This window comes from Pagrus major, chromosome 1, assembly GCF_040436345.1.
Source record: "Pagrus major chromosome 1, Pma_NU_1.0".
Lineage (NCBI taxonomy): Eukaryota > Metazoa > Chordata > Actinopteri > Spariformes > Sparidae > Pagrus > Pagrus major.
In genome coordinates this window covers 32887773-32912040 of record NC_133215.1, presented here as the reverse complement: position 1 = coordinate 32912040, position 24268 = coordinate 32887773, and the positions used below count along the sequence as shown (strand labels likewise).

Below are 24268 nucleotides of genomic sequence, written 5' to 3'. Positions count from 1 at the left end.
TACCATGCTACCGTGCTCCCCCTGGCCAATGGGCCATGACATTCAGAAGGTGGCAGTTTGCATCTGATATTATTTGGACGTTAATAGAGTGATACAGCTTTGAGGGATGGGAAGGGAGGGATTTTTGGCGCGACAGCAAAAAAAAGCGTTCTTAATCTCTACCTGCTGGTTAGCAGTGTACAGGAACGATATGTACTGGGGCATGAATGATATTATCACTGTCAGTACTCTCGGAGGCGCACGGCTCAAAGAGGACTGTGAAATGCCTGGCCTGTCTCCTATCTCTCTCTGAAATGAACTTGTGGCCACAACTCCGAGCTGGTACTTGGGAGGTGTGAAGGCAGGGGATTTAACCGGCGTGTGTTTCCCCTAAGTTGAGATTTGCCAAAGCATCTAGTAGCAGTAGGTAAGCCATGATTCAGGTGCTGAACGCATGCAGTCTTCCCAGGGTTTTTATAGTCTTAATTAGTATAGTATATTTAACCACAAATTAAATAATCCAATCATTAAAATTCCTCTAAAACATATAGGCTGAAAAATTTAAATATGATCTAAATTTGATTATATTAAGCATTTTTTAATGTTCCTATAATTTCAAACATGTTTCCATGCACGAGTTGATTGTTGAGTCTTATCCCAGATCGTGGGATACACTTTGGGTTGGTGTTCAACCTGCACTGCCACCCAAAGCGTCAGTCTGTCCTTCTTAGATTCATTTTTAAAAGCTTTTTTTCAATTTGATATTAGTCAATTGTAATTCTTTACTTGGTTGTCGTTTTTCATTTGTGAAGCTCTTACCAAGCTTTACATAAATATCGTGTTGTTACAAGTTTTGCTTTGCTTCTAAAACCTTGTGTCTTTTACATGGTGAAGAGGTTCCTGGTTAACTATTGTAAACCTAGTGGGACAAAGTCATTAACTAACACACATTTTTTTCTTCCACTTTCTAACTCAGGAACCATCCGTCCGGTGCGTAGGAGTTTTTATGACCCAGCCTCAGCCCCAGGTCAGGGCTGGCAGTGGGAGTGGGAAAACGATGCTGGTACGTGGACACCCTACGACATGGAGGTGGCCATTGCCATCGAGAGCGCCCACAACCGCAAGCAGCCCTGCCTCGATCTGACACCACTCGGCTTCTGCTACCTCATTGATTTTCAGAACATGACACAGGTGAGTTTAAAGTCTTTACACAGACATCAGTGAGATTGTCAATACCTTTAATACCTTTAATTCTTCTACCAAATGAGTAGGGATGCAATGATGTACCGAATTTCGCGATTCCGTCGTCACAGTAGCTATGGAAATTTTCAGTGGTGGTTCAGAGCTGTACCAACACTCAAGCCTCCCTCTTGGTCTTCTGCTGCTCCTGTATCCTCCAGAGCAGCACTTCGCTGCAAGGGGGTCTCTAGGCTCGTTAGGTGGAGTACACAGGCTGGCTGTCCGCAGGGCCCATAGGCACTGCAGCTGCGACAGCCAGTTGTCACTGTTATTTGTCGGCTGGGAAACTATGGCTCACAATCCGCTGCATCAGCTACGCTGCTGGGTGTTTGTTTTTACAAACCAACCATGACAAAAACACATCATCAACCCATTAACACCAGACAGCCACTGAACATGCATAAGGAAATAATAATGTGTCAGTTACGCTAACAGAGATTTTTGTGGGCCTGGTCATCTGCTGGAAAACAAGAGGGAGGAAGATAGGTGGGACCGGCGGTCGAATGCCTGTTCTCGGCTATCCTTCCTTGCTACATCCCCCTGGATGCCCTGGTAGTCCTGCTGTACAACTAGAGGGATGGAGGGATTGCTAGTGGCTACTTTTTACACATGCTTAGGTCATGGCAGGGTACTTTTATTAAACTACAGAAGTAAAGCATAAGTACCTTGAGTAAACAGTAAAAACAAAATTGTATACAAACAATAAATGCTGTACACATCAGATTTATCATCAAAGGGCATTGTTCAAGTCATTTTTTTTCTTTTCCTTTTTTAAATATTGTGATAAATATCGTATTGTGGAGCATTTATCATGATGATATCATACCGTGAGTTTTTGGTATTGTTCCTTATCCTTACAAATGAGTGATATTTAGCTTTGAAGCTGCAACATGCTCCTCATGTGATGACCCCATAAGGAAAGTTAACAAGCTACCAGAAATGTCATAAGCTCATGTTTTGCTCTGTCATGCAGGTGAATAGACAGAGCCAGAGGTGTCGTAGGCTCCAGAGACGTGCTGACATGGCGTACCCTTTAGTGTCTGGTCCTCTCCCAGTACCCAAAGGAGGAGGTGGAGGAGGGGGTGGAGGCCTAACAGGAGCCCTGCTTGGTGTTGGGGTGTCGGGGACCAGTTTGGGGATTGGAAGCTCTGTCTACCCCAATGGGGGCTTACCAGCTATTGGACTGGGCCAACCTTGTTCCTGCCAGCAGTGCATGCTGGTCCTTAGTGTGAAGACCAACACAGGAGGAGCAGGGGGAGGAGGAGCAGGCATACAGACTCTAGGTAGACGCTCACTAACCATGCAACGAACCAAGAACACAGCAGCCATCACCTCCAAACCTCTGAGTCCATCAAAATCAGCCACTCTAGGACCAGGACAGCAGCAGAACTCCAATTCCAACTCCAACTACTATCAGACGCTGCCGCACGGCCTTGCCATTTCCAGAAACACTGCCTCTCCGCGAAGGAACGCCCAGCTCTTCGCTCAGTCGTTGGCTGCCCTCACTGCCGGCACCTCCTCTCTGGGTATCTCCTCTGTTAACAGGCCGCCTCCGCCGTCCCTACCACCTCCTCAGCCTCCATCATCCAACCCGAATGTGAATCCTCCGTCCATTCCACCCAAGCACTCCTCGTCAGCCAATGAACCGGTGCCAACAGCCACATTAATTTCCCCTGCCAACAGTGTGACCACGCCCCCCTCTCCTGTGCCCTCTCCATCACCAATGGTGATGAAGCCACAGCGCACGCCTTCATCAGCGGCAAATGTGTGCCATGCTCCATTGCCACAGAGATCGAGCTTAGCTGGACTGAGCAGACCAACGTTACAGAGGATTGCAATGGCCCAGTCCAGAGCGCTAATAGCATCAGGGTGAGTAAATCAAACACACACACAAGTGACCATCTGACTGTAGAATAACACACACACACTGTACCGGGAGCTTCATCAGAGGTCTTCTACAGTTATTTGTACCAATATATAGGTTGGCAGATATTATTGCCTGATATTAGCCTATCACAGATATATCGGTATCTGCGTATATGTTGTCTGATATACACAGATAACACTTTTTTTCACAGATTAAAGATGCTTGAGGTTATTACTAATTATTAAATCCCCATTGTTACTCATGCAATTTATTTTTAAAAAGTTGATAACCACATTTGAGGAATCATTGCAAAACTATGCTGGGTATATGGGCTGATGTATTGATATTGGAATTTGTACTACCTAATATCAGTCATGGCATCTCAAAAATCAAGTATCGGTCAGGTTCTAGTTATTTGCATGTTCTGAGGAAGATGAAGGTGATTGTGGTTTGCTCCAGGGCTGCATAAGTTACTAATTTTTTTAAATTTATTTTATTTATATGAATTTCCACAATAAACATCACAAGGAGCTGTAGGATAAGAACAGTCGAGGTTCATAAAGCTCCTGCTCTGCGTTGCTGTTTCTTAATTCAGATTTAGCATCAACAACTGTTGGTGTAAATTTAAAGATAACCAACATTTTGTAGCACAATTTCTTTTTATTTTGATTAGAGCAGGATGCACATAATAAAATACTGGAGTGATGTGATGTTATTATTGTTAATCCGCATTAAAGTTAAAAATAATTGAATTACACAGCAGTCACTTTCAGGGATTTCAAATCTGAGACACTGAAACTTAACATTTATTCTCAGTTCATCACAATGTCATCACAATATCCAAAGTGTATCTCACACTGGATATTCTCCCATATCGTGCAGTTGTGTTGCAGTCACAAACATTTATTAAGTGTGTATGGACATGCAGTGAGAAATGCTGTTGACAAATGCTCATCAGCCTGTTGACATTTGCAAGCTTGCATGTTCAATCACGCAGAAACACTCACACAAGAATGCACGCCTGGGCTTGGAACCCTAAATATGTACACACATACAAACATGCATACATCCAACCTTTATAACGTGGGGTAATGTGGGGTTGAACCGCGGTTTGCGGGCAATTTACTAAGAGTGATTGCGTAAATGACAACAGGTGCAAACGTGTTGGAGACACGCCTATTTAAATGAGGGTTTAGCGTGTTTCATGGTTTTCAGCATGGCGAGTTTGAGAGAGCGAAAGCGCAAAGTGAAATTCGACCATTTGGAATTAGAAGTGTTGGTAGAGGAAGCGAATAAACATTTCAATGAGCTGCGGCAAAGGAATCTGACGGTCGCGCAAAGGAACGCCGTGTGGGAGAAAATCGGTTGAAAAGTTAATGCTGTTCGAAAAAACAGGCGAACAGTGGATGAAGTGAAAAGGAGATACCAAGACATCAGAAGAAGAACAAAAGAAAAATTGGCGTATAATAAAAGGTCAGCAAATAAAACAGGCTTCCATTGTTTCGGCGTCTCCTTCTTGCAACAATAACCGCAGCCATGTGTGCGCAATTACGCATACAAACCGTTTGCACCTCCCTTTGAGACGTTTTAAATATAGAAGCAGTTTCTATTAGCAAAATTGCTTTCAGGTTTGATAAATCACTTTGCGTGTGCTAAATTAATATATTTACATTTTCTCCACCCAGAACACGCACAATTGCGTGTAAACGCCCCATATTGCATATTCATTGCTGCAAACGTACTAACTGGATGCAGACGCGCTATCTTGCACCTTTGACAGACGCAACCCTTTTTGCGCACTGTTAGTAAATCAAGTAGTAGTAGTAAAGTTTGTACAATTTTTTGCGTGTGCAAGGAGTTCGCACATGTTTTAATACACGCAAACCTTTAGTAGATCTGGCCCTTGGTCTGTTGAGGAAAGTGTACCAAACAGAAGTGAAAGTGATGTTGCATGAGGTGACAGATTAACAGGCACAAAGCAGTGAAGAAGAATGTTACATAGTGAGACAAATGAGATTCTGTTGTACCTACCGTCTATTCACATGTCTTCTGTCAGCTGCACTGGAAGGCAGTGCATTCTGCTGACCTTAACATTGAAACACTTATACCCATTTTCCACTGGTCAAATCCCACTTAAACCCACTAAGATCTGGCTTTTCTGTGCAATGGGAATGTGTAAACTCTGCATTTACACCCGGGTCAAATGACTCTGCAGTAGATACAGGTTTTTATCACCTCAGCTCAGCTTTGATCTAAACTTAAGACCCAGGTGAACAAGCTAACTTCCACCGTGCGAAGTGATGACGCGTTATCAACATCCGAGCTGGCTAACTTCTGGTTTAGCACCCGGCTAACTTGAATGGGAATAAAATAATTTAATCAAGCTGCTCTTCTAGACTTTCCAAATGATATTGGACCGAATGGCTCAAATTATGATAGTGAAACGAGTTATTTCACGGGGGTTGTGACGCTCAAAATAATTTATCCACCGTTTTACAGACGCTTCTTTCACAATGGGTCTATTGTTGTTTTCTCTTCTGTTACAACTGTTTCCGGCGCATTCGTACCGTGAAACATGGCGTCAGTGACATACAACGTGGCGCCTCAGATAAAAAAATCACAGACTGGCTGCCTTGCCTGTGGGAAGTGGGAATGGGTTCAATAGATTTTTAGCGTGTTTAAAAAAACGTGTAGACCGGCTACTTTTGGTGGAAAAGCGGTATTACAATAATAAATGTAGATTAGGGACTAATTCAAAGAATCTTCATGACAAATGGTAGCAAGGCCAAACTAAAGTTGTGAAATGTTAAACTAACCTTGTTACAGTTTACTTGGAGTGTGTGTGTGTGTGTGTGTGTGTGTGTGTGTGTGTGTGTGTGTGTGTGTGTGTGTGTGTGTGTGTGTGTGTGCGCCATTAGTGTGTGTCAAAAGTCAGCCGAGGTCTCTGTGTGCTCTGCATCTGTGAAGTGGCATCTCTGGAGCAGATTGGAAGGGGATGGAGGGATTGTGGGAGAGGCCATGGGTCAGCCATGCCCCCCACTCTCTAAAGCTATTTTATGCATATAGCAGTATGCATGGAACAAAGGTCTGAGTGAAGAGCAGTTTTGTTAGGGGTCCACATAAATTGGAGGCCACTGTGGAGACCTCAGGAATCATGCGGACACAATTGAAATGTACTTTAACGCAAGAGGTGGACAAACAAAAACAAAACATTTGCAAACCTATAACCATGAGAATCACATTATGTGGAACAATTATGGTGAGATGCCCAAACAACACTTTCTAGATAACCCTGTCTTCCTCTGTCTTTCTAGGAACGCCTCTATCAATCTTTAACATCTTAAACTATGGGTGGGTGGTATCACCTAAAACTTCTATCACAATAGTTTATCTTCTGTAATACGGTTTATAATACCGTCACTGCAAAAAACAAAAAGGGATACTCCACTCCATGAGTTGTATGAAAATGATCCCAAGTTTGACATGTGTAAATACACCGGATTAGATTTAGTTTGGAGTAAACTGCCAGCCTGACCCACTCTCCTCCCCCACCGCTCTCCTCTCAGCCTGAACACACTCTGGCTCTCTTTCCCCCATGTACCCTTGAACTCCTGCTTCTTTTCTAATCATTCTCCAGCTAGCACCTCCTCCTCTTCTTCTCTGTAATCTCACTTTTATCTTGATGTTTTTCTCATAACACTGCCCCCACAGGCTTGTATAGTAGGCACTAGGCATGATGGGTGCATCACTTCATCCACCTCTCTTCTTACCCTGATGCCCCCATCACTCTGGAACAGAGTAAATCTGGACTCAGACCACATGACCCTTTTTCATTGCTCCAGAGTCCAATCTTTATGCTCCCTAACAAACTGAAGTGGTTTTCTTAAGGTTACACAGCGGTTTAGTCCCAATCCCTTGACTTCTCTTCACATTGTGTGTGGAAATGCTCTTACTTTCACTATTAAACATAGCCGTGAGTTCTACCGTTCATTTTTTTATGATTTGATTTCATCAAACATTTAAGTGATCTCCGATCACGATCATTCAAGGTTTTCACATTTCTCCCTCAAAGATGATTGTTCACCACTGTCCTTCCAGGTTTTAATAATGCGTTGGTCGTTGTTTTCTTTGCTTGGGCAATAATTTGACCCTTCTGAAACAGAGTAACATTTTTTCCACGACCACAGGAAATGTCTTAAAACATGGTTGTTTAAGAAATGAGAAGCAGCAGATGTCCCAGGGGATCTCCTCCCAGACCTGAATCAGGGCATCAGTGAGCTCCTAGACAGTCTGTGAGCGGTACTTGGCGGTGGCGTATGCACCGATACATAACGTCCCATAGGTGCTCAATTGGATTTAGGTCAGAGGAACTAGAGGGCCAGTCAATGAGATCAATGCCGTCATCATCCAGGAACTGCCTACACACTCTGGCCACATGAGGCCGGGCATTGTCCTGCACCAGACTCCTTCACGCCTGTCCCATGTGCTCAGTGTGAACCTGCTCTCATCTGTGAAGAGAACGGGCCGCCAATGGCGGACCTGACAGTTCTGGTGGTCCCTTGTGAATGCCAATTGAGCTGCACAGTGCTGGGCTGTGAGCACAGGTCCCACTAGAGGACGTCAGGCCCTCATGCCACCCTCATGGAGTCTCTTTCTGACATTTCTGACAGTGCAGTGCAGATACTGGTCCTGTAACAGCCGGTCTCCTGGTATCTCCTCCATGCTCTTGAGACTGTGCTGGGAGACACAGCAAACCTTCTTGTGACCGCACGTATGGATGTTCCATCCTGGAGGAGCTGGACTACCTGTGCAACCTGATTGGGCTGCAGGTAGCGCCTCATGCTACCAGTAGTGACAAGGACACTAGCAGGACACAGAACTAGAGAAGAATCAGTCAGGAAGGATAAGGAGAGAGAGCAATTGTCTGTGGGCACCACATGCAAAACTATTTCCTTTTTGGGGGTTGTCTTGCTTTTGCCTCTCCACTGCACCTGTTGTCACTTTCATTTGCACCAAAGCAGGTGAAAATGATTCACATCACTTGTGCTTCCTAAATGTACATTGATATCCCTGAAGTTTAACTGACTTGGTGTTGTACTGTGATGATTAAGTGTTCCCTTAATTTTTTTGATCAGTGCAAATATAAACAGCTAAATGCTGTTTACATGAGGACAGGTCCACAGTGACTGTAGACCCAGGAAGTGCTGACTGACATAGAACAGTGAGGAAAGAAACTTTTGTTTACCCAAAGTTTAAAGTTTACCAACTTTTTGGTTGAAGCAACAGGTGTGTGTGTGTGTGTGTGTGTGTGTGTGTGTGTGTGTTGACTAAAAAATGGGATACTCGCAGATAATCACTTCCAAACTGAAAGCAAGGTCAGATGGTATTGAGATGAAGATTTTTTGGCAGTGCCCCCCTCCCTCAACCCTGTTGCTTATTCCCTGCCCCCTCCTCTCCTTCCCTGGCTCCTCTCCTCCCTCCTCTCTGGTCGCGTCTCAGCAGCCTGTGCCCCTCAGAGCCTCATTGTTGGTCCACAGTAACCTTTGTTGGATTACCCAAGCCTGGGCCACATTAGCAGCACAATGCTGAGCCTCCACTAGTTTTCTCTTCTTTCTGCTCGCTTCTCCTTCCCCCTCTGCCCAGTACTTTCCATATTCTTTTCCTAAAATCTATTTCTTTTTCTCTTGTTTGCTCCTCTCTATTTCTATATTGTTTTTGTTTTTTTCATGAGTTCTCTCTCTGACTATGCTTCCTTTTAGCAGTCTGTAAAGGTTCTGAGCTGTTTAAAACATAACTCTGCAAGTTAGTAACAACACCTTTACTACAATCTTACACCCACAGCAGTATTAGGGTAGGTGGGATTTTGGGGGTTGAATGGGTGTGTTGGAATACTATATCATATTGATGTCAGTGCTGATCTAGCAGCATAATTATAATGAGAATATTTTTTGGATGGGGGTAGAGGTAGACAATGGTGCTGGTCCAGTCAGCATTGTTGCTAGCCCCAGACAGTCAAAGTTCTGTAGAGGGGAGGGGTCTGTAGATACATTTAGATATATATATATGCGTGTGTGTGTGTGTGTGCGTGTGCGTGTGTGTATGTGTGTGTGTGCGCGTGTGTGTGTTTGGTGTATTGAGACACAGTTTCAGACTCAGACAGCACCCAAGACAAAGCCTTATGGGAATGGAGACAAAGAAACGAGTAAGCAAACTGTCAGAGATTGATGACACAGTGGTGCAAGAAATCAGGCCAACACCAGAGAGAGAGAGTAAGGTGACACACACAATAAAACGATATCCTTGAATGTATGGGAAGAAAAGAAAAGAAAGAGAAGGTGAAAAGCACAGATATCAATTGTGACGCAAGACACAAATAGACATGAGTAAAAGTTCCTAGAGTAACTGTCTCCACTGTCTGTTGTCTTTGTTTTGGGAGGCTGATGGCTGATAAAAGAGAGAGGCAAAGTCACGCCCCTTCCAGTGGACTAACATCGGACCTTATTTCAGAAAAAAATATGTATGGTAGTGAATGAAGAGAGACAAATCATTTTTTGACCCTGTTTGAACTATGCTGTGAATTACCCATTTGTTTTTCAATTAAAGTAAACTTTTTTAACTCATGTTTAAATCAGCTTCCCACAATGCCAAAAAAACAGCGTTCTCATAATTTCATAATGAATCCCCACAGCTACTGTTGAACTGTTGCAGTGTTTATTCGTTATCCACAGAACAAACTTCCCATCTCTCATTTAAAAATTTAGTATGGTTTTAGGAAATGTCACAAACTTGTCTACCACTTTGTCACATCAAATTATGTTTTACTAAGGCAGAGGAAGTCTGCTTGAAACATCTTTATTAAGTGTGAGTAACAGTGTGTGTGTCCATAAGAATGTGTGCGAGGTGGTGGGTGCTACTTTATGTGCATGTGACATTATGTGTGTGAGAATGTGTGGGAGTGTGTTATTGTCTGGTGTCTGGCTGACATGCATCTGGGCCTGGGGTAATGAAAGGAGAAGAGGGGGACAGAGGGACTGTGTGAGACAAAGCTGGGGGAGTGTGTGATCTGGTGGGAAGTGGGTGGATGGGTTTGAGGTCGCATGGGGTCAAGAGACTGGAGTCCCATTCAGGCCCTTCCCCCTATGGCATAGACGGGATCTTCCTCTTCCTTGTGTTCTTCTTCACTCGGCTCATTTTCTGTCAGAGCTGCCTGGCTTCCTGCTGCTCCCAGAAAACTTCTTCCTTTTTGGGTTGTGCTTTATGGAGGACCAAAGGTGCCATATATACAAATACATGTTAAGATGTGTTGCTATGTAAACAATTGTAAATAATTTTATAAACAATTTTTATTTTGGAATAGTTGTGAAGTGGAAGACGCTGCTAGTTCCAAAAGTATTTTCTCCACTGTTAATTCCTGTTTTACAGTTTTCTTTTAGCCATATCCTCAATGCTCCCTGACATAAAATCATGAGAGTCCCAAAACAATATCATTTATTTAAATCCAAAAAGTGTAATGGTTTTTTAAAATCATTTCTGCATCAAACTGTATTCAGTAATTTTGCAATTATTTATACTTTTAAACTCAGGGTTCAATCAATTCCTAGTTTCAATAATAAATTCAAGTACTTCTCTAGCATTTTCAAGATGCATTTCCAAGCTTTTCCAGCACTGTACAGCTATGGCATATTACATATTATGTACACACAAAATAATTATTTGATATCCATCACATTAAATCAAAAGTTATTGTGCTGTCAACAACCAAAGTACACTTGGCACTTGGCTCAACTTCAACTTTATCCAAAATGTTTCCTGCTAAATTTGTATTTCCTACCAGCGGCGGAAGAGGAACTGTTATTGTTGCTGGGGGCTTCTTCAGTTAACGCTCCTTCATTGCTTTCCTTATCCAACTCCGCCTCGATGACAACTGTTTCAGTCGTTGTTGCTGTTACTGTCTTTGGCAACTTTGGCAAAATCACCAAGTTTAATAAGGAAAAGCAACGGTCAGCCCTTCCGACAGAGTCTTCAGTAAACTTCCCCCGCTGCAAAGCAATGGTGCAGCAAATTACACTATGGTAGGGCACCAGAGATTCTTCTATTAATGGGAAACACTGTATATATATATATATATATATATATATATATATATGTACGTATGTATGTATACACAAACACACACACTAATTGTGTGCACCAACATCTGAGATAATTATTCCTCTCAAATCCTAAGTCACTGTGATGCCTGACACACCTAGTGAGTCAACTGGATTAGCAAATGAGTGCGACACTAAGCTGTGTGTATACTGTATGTGGGTGTGTCATCAGCACATCAGTGGGGCAGCTGGAAAGTATATTAATGAGCGACATGAAGCTGACAAGAAGTGATTAGTGAGTGTGTGCGTGCATGTGTGTGTGTGTGTGTGTGTGTGTGATCCAGCACAGATTTAATATGGGTGTTTCCCATCCGTCATCAGCATGCAGCCTATCTATAACAGAGATGTCTGTCTGTCTGTTGTCATAAATAAATCTTCATGACAAGTTTAAGATCTTAACCTACTTTGACTGCATACGACAGCAGAGCACTACAGAGCAATGCTCGGTCTAATCTGGTCAATGTAGATGGACATCTGATGTGATGAAGATGCGATGGTAGCCACATTCAGCCATGCATTCTCACTACCTGGCTGTTTTGAAAGCTGTGGACGAGGCCAGAGCCAATCTTATCTGGGTAGTAGTCTGGCTAAACTAGAAAAACTACTGCTGCTTATCAGGGTTGAGATTTTGTAAGTGACAAGTTGTTACATTTGACATTTGAACCGGTGCAACACTGTGATATGCAAAGTGATTTTTTTATTTTCTGAATAAAGTAAAAATGACTGCTGTCACATACCTGCTATTAATGTGTGATATTCTGATGTGCTGGAAAAGTGGTGACAGGATTTGCTGGGTATCTATGGGACCACAGTCCCAGTGTTAGTGTAAGTGTGATATACAGTTTAGTATAATTATGTACACAACATAAACTAAACAGACACCACAGATAATTATCGGACATACCTTGGAGCGCGATGTGTGTGAAGGAGCACTGTATGCTCCTAGTCAGCCCTGAGTCAGCATCATGGAATATGTTGTGGATGTTGTTGTGGAGGGTACATACATTCTGACACACTAGTCTTTTTGTCGGGACTTTGTGAGGGCTGCAGCTAACAGTTATTTTCATAATCGATCAATCTGCCAATTATTTAATATAATAATTAATTTTCATGAAGAACCAATCGATCATTTTGTCTGTAATTGCAAAACAAATGTGAAAAATGCTGATAACTTACCAAAGTGATATCTTTAAATTGCTTCTTTTGTCCCACTAATCAACTAATTGAATAATCGTTGCAGCTCTAGTTGGGAGGCGTCCCAGATGCAGCATCGGATGTTGTCCTCTATGACACACTGCACAGGATAAAAAATTAATTGACACGGCCTGTTTTTGTTCTTGATGCCCTTTGTCTGCTCAGTCAGGCTATTATCAGGCTGATATTGTGTAGTCCGAACCTGATATAAACCTGATAAAAAAGACTTCCCAAGAGTAACAGGTAGAAACCTAGACAAGACAGAATTAAGCCCAAATGATACTTTCTGGATCCATATGACCACAAGGGCTCACATGACATCAATTTTGTCCTTTGCCCATGGCCATGAGGATCTGTGTGGACTGTGTGTGCAAGCCTAAAACACATGATTGTGTTTGCAGACATAAAATGTGTGAACATGTCCACCTATGCAGGCATCCTATGCAGGTACTGTGATTCTGTGGTGATCTGTCTTCACCCTGTGATTACTCTTAAGTTATTGGCGTATTATGGAAGCACACAATGTACCAGCATCACCTGGTGACATTATTCATTTGTATTGATTTGATTTGATTTAAACACGTTTTCAGATTTCACATGTCTCCACACTGCAGATCAACTGACAGTTTTCTACCCAGAAGTGAGTGTTGTTAGCACAATGTCAGAGTGATTCAGTCTATAAACTTTGCAACAGCCCTGTGGCTTTCTGCTATTTTTCCTGTGTGATTTTACTTTGTCTAGCAGTGAAGAATGAGTTGGACTTGGGTGTCTGACTTCTGCTATCCACTGGTGAAGCTGTGGCTGCATGGAATTAATCAGGATAATGAATTAGAAATGGTCAAAACTGATGATAACCGTGTCCTGAATTAATAACATACATACTTATTTTTGTAAGGATAATGAGTGTTACGATGACCTGACAACGTCAAGACAGCGGCATTTTTAGTTTGGGCCCATCAGCATTGCAGCCAGCAACAGTATGTCAGAATGGACTAATATTAGGGATGCACGATATGGATTTTTTGAGACGATACCCATAACCGATAATTACCTACTTCTCACGGCCGATACCGATAAGCGATAATAATTTCACATTTTTGTATTTAAAAAATAAATTCAGAACCTTTAGTTGATGCACTCCTGAGGATAGAAAGGCTAAGATGTAGCAGGCAAAGGTGGATGACTTATTATTCATTGCTTCCCTCCCCTCCGAACACTTGCTGAACACGTATTGCAAGTTATAATTGTGTTGTCACTCCAGCGACAATATGTGTGGCTCTTGTCTACATTGCACGACAACAGCATTGTTGTTGATGTTCTTCTTCTCTGTGTTGGCGGCTGGCAAACCAACTTCAAAGGTGCATGCCGCCACATACTGTGTGTAAATGCTGCACTTGTTAAGTCACCTGGAGCAATTTGGCTTGGTATTATCGGTTCTATTTATCAGCTATGATTTCATTATCTGCTGATAACCGATACATTTATCAGGACAATAATTTATTTATTATGACATAATTACCAGTAGCAGCAAAGTTTGTCCAGGAGCTTATCAATATTTTGGTACTGACCAGTCAGGATCCAGTTCCAAATTAGTACCAATCCTCCGTACCAGTCAGTAGTTATCAGAGACTTTAGTAGCTTGAACACAACCTCCAGACAGCCTCAATGTGTGTGTAGTCATTTTATGACTGAAAGACAAAGGATAGTCCTATGCCATGAAGACTGCAATGCCACACACAACCTCAACCTACAATGTGTGTGTGTGTGTGTGTGTGTGTGTGTGTGTGTGTGTGTGTGTGTGTGTGTGTGTGTGTGTGTGTGTGTGTGTGTGTGTGTGTGTGTGAGTGAAAGGCCTCTCATGCGTATATGTATTGTATATGTTCTATAGCCTAAGTAGCCTCAGGGTCTAGTGTAACTAGCGTGCCACTGACTCTAGCTGACTGGCTGTGTTGGTGCATACAGCTGTCAGCTGAGTACTTTATTAGCACCTGACCTCAGAGTTGAAGTGGGAGAAATCTAAATGCACAGAGATGCATATATAACCATAAACTGTACATATCATATCTGTAAGACTAAGACCATGACCAGCTGTATGCTCTGAATATAATAGGTATGCAGACATCTATCATCAAATATTCTAGTAAAATTCTACACAATTCTATAAGAAGTAATGATGTTAGTCTGTGTGTATGACACGTGTGTGTTTGTCACTTAGAGATTATGATGATGATGATGATAAACTTTGTGACGAGGCAGGTAATCTCCAGCAAGCAGCTGTGTGACGTCAGATCACTGAGCCGATGGAAACTCTGTGGATTAGCCCTCATAAACACACACACTGTCGGACTTAGTCATTTATACACTCTCTGGCAGCCAGGCAGAGTAGCACACTGTCAGACGAGGAGATACTAACAGAGGCTCGGAGACATAGAAGAGAAAAACACACAGAGGAACTGAGTCGCTTTTTGTGTCTTTTGATTATTATTTTTTTCTTGAACTTTGTCCCTTTTGGAAGTTTCTGCTTTTTGTCTTGGTGTGAAGTTTGGTTTGCTTAACTGGGACCTCTGTCTGTGAAAATGACAATCATCTGTTTTTCAAAGTGAGCATCTATTTTATGGATTCTCCAGGTTAACTCAAAGTATTTGCAGACCTCTCACGTCTGTTGGGATCTAACAGTCACTGAAGGAAACACTCTGAATTTAAAAAAAGTTTGTGTCCTCTCTTGCAGTGTGCCCACCGTCCCAGTGAAGAACCTCAATGGATCCAGTCCTGTTCACCCTGCACTGGCTGGTAAAAACACACAGTAACCATGAGCTGTTACAAGTTACAGATAGAAAGGGTTGAGAACTGTTCACGAGAGAGGCAGATCTATTTCTCCTCTAACCAGATTCACTCCGCTGTATTTCAGGGATCACAGGTATCCTGATGAGTGCGGCTGCTCTGCCCGTGTGTCTGACCAGACCTCCGAAACTCGTGTTGCACCCTCCGCCTGTCAGCAAGAGCGACATCAAACCCGTACCAGGCTTTGGCCACTGCTGCAGGAAGACCACCAAGAAACAGGCTCGCAAGGGTAAGCACTCAAGTGAAGATGAAACACAGAAAAGACACAGTTATGCTTCCACAAATGCATTAGTTTGATGAAAGGCCTCTGTTTGTACATCCCAATGTGCCCGGTATGAGTCAGGCAGGGTCTGTTTGTTTATCATCAGCTCTACAGAGTATGATGCATTCATGCTGACAGGTGTAGAAATGATTCACCAACAGGTGTCACTCAAAGAACGGTGACCTTTTATTTTATTGCTTAGCCTCTCTACATAAACAATCACTCAAAGCGTTGCCAAGTCTTCCGGAATATGTTTGCTTATTTTTATGGAGCCTCATGAAGCGAATCTCAGCTTTTCCATTGTAGGCTGTTGCGTGACATCATCGACGTAGTGTAAGTGGGAGGCCTATTTCCAGTTCAGTAAAAATTAATCTGCATGCCAAAAAGTGTTATGAGCCTTGGCAATGTGGAGATGAGTCCTGGGGACTGTCTTCTGCCAGTACCACAGATACAGCCAACACTGGATCAGGTGTCCCAGAATATCAGGCAGAATTTTAAATATAGAGTCCCTCAAACATGATCATTTTGGGCACAGCTAGAACATACGCCCCAGCGAGGCAGAAAATACCCCACAATGGTCACACACACGATCTATATTAGGATACATTTTGGAAAGCTTTACCGTTTACAACTCTGACTTTCTCTTTCCCTTTATCGTTTCCTCACTCTCTCTCTGGTTCCGCTCCGTTCTGTCTGTAGGTAAAACTCCAGAGGACGTCGTAAAGAAGTACCTGCAGAAAGTAAAAAGTTCACCAGAGGAGGTATGAACAGTATTTGTATCTCTATCTTTCACTCATATGACAAATAATGTTGTTTTCACATTCCATGATAAAGACCGACATGGTCTTCATAATGTTATTTGTAATGTTAATGTTATTTCCCTTTCTTGTCTTTCCTAGGACTGTACCATCTGTATGGAGCCGCTGGGGGGTCCGTCTGGATATAAGGGTCCAGGGGTGGGGCCTGTGTCTCGGGCGGAGTCAGTCGGGCGACTAACACAGTGTGGACACCAGTACCATTTCCAGTGTCTGGTGGCCATGTATAATAATGGCAACAAGGATGGCAGGTAAGTTAATATAGAGGGACAGTTTCTCTTTTTTGTCTCTCAGTTTTCCAGCAAAAAAGCTGATAATCAGTCAAGCTTGTCCTCTCTTCTCAGTCTTCAGTGTCCCACCTGTAAAACCATCTATGGCGTAAAGACAGGCAACCAGCCGGCAGGGAAGATGGAGTACCACGTCATCCCTCACTCTATACCAGGGCATCCTGACTGCAAAACCGTACGCATCATCTACAACATACCACCAGGCATTCAGGTACTCCAAGAGGACTGACAGCACTGTTGGTTTGATTCTCAGTTATGGTGTTACATGGTCAGAGTTAGGTTGATCAACACTAGTGCCTGCTAAAGTTAATCTCCTCTCTCTGTTTTCAGGGACCAGAGCATCCGAACCCAGGAAAGCCCTTCACTGCCAGAGGCTTTCCCCGACACTGCTACCTCCCAGACAGCGAGAAAGGACGCAAGGTGAATACAATCCACCATCCTGTTACAGACACCCTACATCCTGTGATCCATTCTTAATACAGCTACATCTTAAAGGTACCTTTTAAAATTAACCCTTTGTCCTTACCTCTACCCTAACCTGCCATCAGGTACTCAGACTGCTCCTGGTAGCGTGGGACCGCAGGTTGATCTTCTCAGTTGGTACTTCAAGCACTACAGGAGAGTCTGACACCGTCATCTGGAACGAGGTACATACAGAATACCATTATGGGGCTATTCAGTACACATGTGCTGGCTTGCCTTGGTTTGACTCGGCACATCAGCCCAGCACGGCACGGAGTTGCATTGCCATTAAAACAGGGCTACCTGCTCAAAGTTGTGCCTGTAGCTGATGATGCGCTTGTGAATAGTAGTGGCCAAAGGAGTAGCTGTAAATAGTCTCCCTCCTTGCATTACTATCAAAGAATAGCCACTAACATAGCTCTGCCAATTCGGTGTTAAACACATTTCATTTCCTATCACTTCTTCACAATAAAAGTTCCCAGTTATTTATTTATTCAAAAGATTTTATTATGAAGCAGCAAAATCGGGGAAATGTTGACTTTTTACCAGCAGTGAGTTAACACGACTCCTGAAACAACTAATGTGAACACGACTAAACAGTACAATACAGCCAATATCTGAAAGTGCAAACGGGCACCTGTAAAATTGGTAATAGAGAAGCAAATCAGCACGGCCAAAAGTGCCTGTGAAAAAGCCCCAGCAGAGACTGAAACTCAAGAATGAATTCAATTGACTATAGTTTTGTGATAAAGGCACAAAAAGTTTGCGGATATTGAAACAACAGACAACATTCTTTCTCTGTCTTCAAGGTCCACCATAAGACCGAGTTTGGCTCCAACCTGACGGGCCACGGCTTCCCTGACCCCGGACACCTTGACAATGTCCTGGAAGAGCTCCGAGCTCAGGGCATCGAAGAGGATGATGGACTGATGGAAAAGTGAAAAGACAAGCAACAAGGAGGAGATATCCATGTGAGAGCAGTAAAGGGTGGCAGAGAGAATGAGGAGTAGAGGAAGAGAATCTGGCCTAACCATGAAAATATGAGAAGCAGGAGACCCCAGACTGAGACACACTCTCTCTGCCAGCACTTAAAAGGGGGCAGGGGGACATTTTGGGTTATAGAAGATGTTTTCAAGCAAGCACATCAACAGAGGTGGGAGGGAGTCTGAGGAAACTGCAGCACAGAAAGAAAAGTCCCATGGAGCACGAGGAGGCGAAGAAACCAGCAGCAAGAATAATGACACTCATGGTTTTAGGTACTAAACAGCTAGGTACTAAATCTGGACAGGTGAGAATGAATCGGTACTAACCGTTAGGACAAAAACAAGTTGGCTTGACTGAGAGAAAGACTAAGCAGAAAAGAGATGGCAAGATTTTAGAGCAGTTCAATGAAAACTGGAAAAGAAAGGACAAAGAGAGAAAGCATTTGGAGCAGTGGGGGAGGGGACAGGAGAAAGGAGAGCAGGAATGACGTAGCAGAAAGAGAGAAAGATGGTGTACGAATGTAGCCTAGGATAGGTATAGAGGAAATCTAACTTGTATGGTACTTTAGCTATCACTAAAACACAAGGAAATGAAAAAGAATGATGAAGGGACAAAGAGACAGTCAGTGTGCTCATGTTCTGACCACCTGCTTGTTTGTGGGTGAAGTTTAGTGCTGCTACTCCCTCTTGTGGTGATAGTGGTGGACTGCACCTCATCCTGCACGCTACTGGGACAAATCAAAATATTACTATGAGTTATCCACCTGTGTTACTTTTTTATCATGACTATAATCCTCATTTATCATCATTCCATATGTTACCACTTACTTTTGACTTGATGGGTTTTATATGACCTAGACTTTGTATGTTTTTGACCAAACGAAGGCTTGTTATTTGAGCCTATTTGGAGTCTTATTATTGAGCCACTGTGGTACAAGTTAACATTAGATACACAGGTACCAGTATTTACTTGCATATCTAGATTTTGTTTTCTTTTTTTGTCTCTTTTGATGGTACATATGGTTTTCGGTGGATGGGGCACCATTGAGAGAGAAGTGAGATGTGAATAAAATGTGGCGAAGGTGGGCGGTGTGGGGGTTGCCTTGAATTTAAATGCTGAGGATTTGCTTTAAGGCCTCAGGTGTTTAGTTGTAGTCGAATGAGCTTCACTGTCAGTGCTTCAGAGAAATGAACCAATGTGCTGGTCTCACAGCAAGAAAGTCCCTCAGATTGAGCAGCGGGTCGGACAGTCGGGGAGGATGGAGAAGATAAGATGTAGATCTGAGGCAGAGGTCATGGCCTGGTCTGCCTAAACACACAGAGGAGAAGAATGAAACCCCTCAATTTACAAATACATTTTAGTTGGTCAATCTTGACAGCTAGTCAAGTCACTGGGATTGTCTGTCTCTACCATGTATCAATTTGAGAATTGAGACCACCAACCCCACAGCCAGCCCCCCAGACCACGACCCTGCCACCTATCAAATTCTGAAAAACATACCTAAACAGGCCTTTATTTAAAGGAACAGTTCACTCAAAACTGAAAATCCAGTCATTATCTACTCAACCCCATGCAGATGGAAAGTCGGGTGATGTGTAGTCCACAGAACATTTCTGTAGCTTCACGGCAAAACAGTGTTGCAACAGTCTTAAAACATAAAAAAAAAAAAAAAAAAAAAAAAAGATAAAGATAAATGGCTCCATACAGCTTCACCAGCATAGTCTAAGTCTCCAGAAGCCCCGAATTGATTTTGAAGGCGTTATGTATTTTCAGCATGGGGGTGAGTAGATAATGATAAAATTGTACTTTTGGGTGAACTTTTCCTTTAAGGTCCCATCTTATGTGTCATCAAATATGGTTAATAAGGACCTAATTGCTCCTCATTCTTAGCTGAGAATTTAAATTCCAAGTTCACTAAACCAGTTTTAGACCACAGGAGACGCATCACAACTGGAATGAAATCTTTCCAATCAGATTAGCTTGAAGCATCTGAACCAGAAGGCCAACATTCTGTGGATTTACCTCAATTAAATCAGATGAGCTGCTGTGTCGGCCAATTAGAGACAGCTAATGGGATTTCTATCTATGACGATGTTACAGTCCCTGTGATAACATTAATTCAATCAAGATGTATTAAAGTGGATAAGCGTTTTTAGGACTAAATACCATGAAAAGCATGATTGTGTGTCTGCACCAAAGTTTAAATACACAAAGCCAGATTGTAAAAGATGCACAACATGGGACCTTTAAATTGCCTCAGGAAGTAAAAACCTGGCATCATTCTGATCTCAACAACTCTCCTCTTCTTATTTTCAACCCTCCTGACTGATCAACACACTGCTCAGTCTCTAAGTTGGGTCTGTAAACGACCCCGTTACAATGTTACGAGACTGGTGTGCGTGCATGTGTGTGTGTGTGTGTGTCTGTGTATGTCAGTGTGTGTGTGAAAGAGAATCTGTGTACTGTGTATACTACCAACATGCTCCTGGTTTAGGGTATTATTTCGGTACTCCATGGGAATCACGTCATCCTTTAGCTCTGATGATGGTGAGTTCTTCATTTTGATTTTTTAATATGAAATATAGTTACATCTTTCCTTTTTAGTAGCATTTGTTTCTTGACACTATCATTGAGAAAAGAAAGAGCCTTTTTTTCATTTTGTACATGTATGTTTTATTCTATGCCTTTTTTCATTTGTTACAATTGGTTTAAAGACAGTGTTATTACATACAGAGTCTCTTTTTTTCACGTGTACAGAAGTCAAGCTGATTCACATCATCTTTTCTTTGGAAAAGGAATTTGATGGTAGACTTTTATCTGAGTGTGAAATATAATGAATTTTAATAGAAAGTCAAACCCTTGTACCCTTGCTTTTCTGTGAGGTAAAGAGTACTTCCATTTTCTACATATCATCTGCACTGATACTGTTCTGCAATAAGCCCTTTCTGTCTACTGGAGTTCTCAATATTTGTGACCCTCAAAGGTTTTTTTGTGGAAAATTTGGTCCGAGTCCATTGACCACCCTGAATTTAGCAGCAGAATTCTTCAAGTGCAGGTGGCATGGTGAAAAATGATTGTTTTAAATGTTGTAAAATATAAAAAAAAAAAAAATCACAAATTCCTCGTGTTGTAGCAGTTTGCTCGCTCTGTTGGCTCAAACACTGCACAATGAATTAGGAAAACAATAATTCTGTATGATCACTGACTTACTTAGGTTGGTTTCAATTTGTCTTTTTGTTATTAAAAGAATGAAATTGATTTCCAAGCAGTGAACAACAAAATTTGAAATAAATGTCATTGCTAGTTTAATTACTATTTTCTTGACATGCTGAATTGGATGAATTAAACCTGATGTGGTGATGATATCGCAGTGTTAAAAAGAGGAATTATTAACCTTGTACCTCAAGTGTCTTTGGAAGAGACTAATGTTTGACTTAAAGGTTATATGATCGATTGTTTGCAGTATCTGAAACCACGTGATCAATGTAGCGTACAGCTGCAACTAGTCATTCACCGTTTCAGCTCTGTACCATCTTTAAATGTCAATTTCTTTCCCATCACTGGTTCTCGTCCCTAGTGAAGGCAATATCTCATCCAAAATGTGTGTGACTAAGGGCCCTCTGTGTCTTCTTGTTTGTGGGGTTTGGGTGGGAAAGAGGTGATCATTGGTGCTGGTGTGGGAGAGAGTATTAAAACGTGATGAAAAGAAGCAAAGAGTAAATACTGCAAAATAATTGCTGGAGTATGAGTGATTAATACATGAAAAAAATAAAGAATGAATGAAACTTATTTACCTGTTGTGGTGGTCTGATTGTAATAGCTATAGAATGGGGGGACTGGAGGCCTTCATGGCAGTAATCCTTAGGTCACTAGTGAACACGAGTCTGTATATACATTTTATTTTATACATTTTTGACCCGCATCGATTATCTGCCATTACACCGATTATATTTAATAGCATGTTTGAGATATCAAGATAACCTCTGCAAAAGTAGATTTATAAGTCATTGCTTCAGTTGGCAGATTACAAAATGATTTCTCCGTAATGTCCACTTGGCGAAACTGGAAATATCCAATGATACCAGTATGGAGGACACCAAATTACTTAAGAATTAATAAATAGATGATTACAGGAATAAATAAACATAGATGCAAAGGCTTAAATAATGAATTGATTAATTATTGCATTGATTAAAAACTAAATACATGCAGAGATACATACAGAACCAAATAAATAATTGCTGTAATAAATGATTACATGCATTAAAAACAGTTGGTAAATAAATAGTACAAAAGTGAATGTATTCAGTTTATTTATACATTTTCATAAACCTAAATTTATCTATCCGGTCCACTAGTCCACCAGGGCTGATTCTATCATTGACAAGAAAAGCAGTATTTCAGTGAAATAAGCTTTTTCCTACCAAGGAATGTGTTTAGTTGGATAAATATTATGGCAAACATGGTTTCAATTGAGTTCCACTTCATGAGTGTGTAGAGGACAGTCACGTCAGTTTTGGGCTTATCTCTGTGAAATAAGTATAAAGTCTTTTTGCACAGTAAAGTAAATGAAGCTATAATCCAGTGAATAAAGGTTTTTCAAGCACGTTTCCTATCAAGGAATGTTTAAAGTTGGATATATAATTATGGCAAACATGGTTTCAATTGTTGTTTAATTCATTTTTGGTCCAAAATCACTTATAACAGCTGAGGTAGGAAAATCATCTTAACCGCTTTTTTTGCTGAAATAAGCCCAAAATGGCCATATTTATTTCAATCTCACCCAATTAATATTCCCAAAAACAATTGATAGCCTGGGACAAGATGATCTCTAGATTCATTTGGAATTGCAAAAAGCCAAGAACAAGATTTACAACACTGCCGAAAAATAAGAGAGGAATGGCTCTACCCAACCTGAAGGAATATTTTTATGCAGCCCAACTTAGATATCTGGCCTGTTGGTATAGACCTGATTATGAGTCTCAATGGAAAGAAATGGAAAGGGAGATACAGGGTTATTAGACCCAGATCCTGGTGGGGGGCAACTATCTAATAGGGGCTCTGAGACATGCTATGGACCCTGTAGTAGCATTTACACTAGAAATATGGAATGTTATAGTCGAAGAATACAAATCAAAGCTTGGGGTTCATACTCTGAGGTTGTTTGCCTATGACTCGAATTTTAAGCCTGGGGTGTATGACCCAACATTCAAAGAATGGGCACAAATAAGCATAACAGCAATATATACAGTCTCAGAAAGTAGGGAATTTATAAGCTTCCAAGATTTAAAGTATGGTCTAGAAAGATTTTTTTCGATACATGCAGTTAAGGGACTACTTTCAAAAAGAGATAAGGGAAAAAGCAGTTGGAGTTTAATTAAGGTGAATGGAGTGATTGTGGATGCATACAAACAGAAGACTCATTTCAGCTTTCTTCAACGCTCTATATTAAAGCAAAATGGAAAGCAGAGTTAGAGACTCAAATAACAGACAAAGGATTGTATCAAATGTGCAAGACACAATGTACACACACAAGTTCAGTAGTATGGGGGGAATTCTGCTGGAAGAATTTAACCCACTTTTAAAGTGGCTTTAAAGTAAACACCCCAAAACAGGTTCAGTGGCTGGAAAGTGTCCAAAAAGTGTTGTTATGGAAAAATTGACACACGGAGTCAGAGAGGATGCACTTAATAAGAACTGGAAACAATGGAACATCTAAATGGCTTATGACACAGACTTAATAAACGTCTAATTATAGTATAATAGTATGAATAATGAAATATCTCTTGTCTGTTGTTATTTTTGTTCTACTTTGTATTTGTTTGTGCATCTTACTGTTTATGTGTTGTCTGTTGCTGTTTATAACCTTGTGAAAATGCAATAAAAACGTCATGTATTAAGTATACTAATATCAGTATATGAGTAATGTACATGTAGTGTACTATTTCAATACTCCTATGGACTAAATTGACCCACTTTTAATTTCTAAAAGTATACTTTAAGTGTAAGAGTAGTAAACTGTTGGTCTTTCATCGTCCTCTTCCACATCATTCATCCACCTACTGTCTGGCTTTGTCTTCCTCTTGACTGTATGTCTCCAGATGTCTTGACCCTTGCTGCATTCCTCCCTCTTCTTGCAGAGGTCACTGTAGTTGTCTATGTGAAACAGTTTTGTGTAATGTAACACT

At 41.6% G+C, this 24268-nt stretch overlaps 1 protein-coding gene across 2 annotated transcripts in view; it reads left to right on the top strand.

Moving 5' to 3' along the window:
• The window catches only part of LOC141003878 (E3 ubiquitin-protein ligase DTX4-like), a 39718-nt gene extending 17849 nt beyond the window's left edge, over window positions 1-21869 (top strand). For both annotated transcript variants that reach the window (XM_073475361.1, XM_073475356.1), the window contains exons 3-12: window positions 956-1170; window positions 2192-3087; window positions 15158-15219; window positions 15338-15499; window positions 16232-16293; window positions 16432-16598; window positions 16692-16845; window positions 16965-17054; window positions 17183-17281; window positions 17906-21869. In XM_073475361.1, the coding sequence (XP_073331462.1) occupies window positions 956-1170; window positions 2192-3087; window positions 15158-15219; window positions 15338-15499; window positions 16232-16293; window positions 16432-16598; window positions 16692-16845; window positions 16965-17054; window positions 17183-17281; window positions 17906-18037 (2039 nt within the window). In that variant the 3' untranslated portion in view covers window positions 18038-21869. The remainder of the gene's footprint in view (window positions 1-955; window positions 1171-2191; window positions 3088-15157; window positions 15220-15337; window positions 15500-16231; window positions 16294-16431; window positions 16599-16691; window positions 16846-16964; window positions 17055-17182; window positions 17282-17905) is intronic.
• The last annotated feature ends 2399 nt before the right edge of the window (window positions 21870-24268 follow it).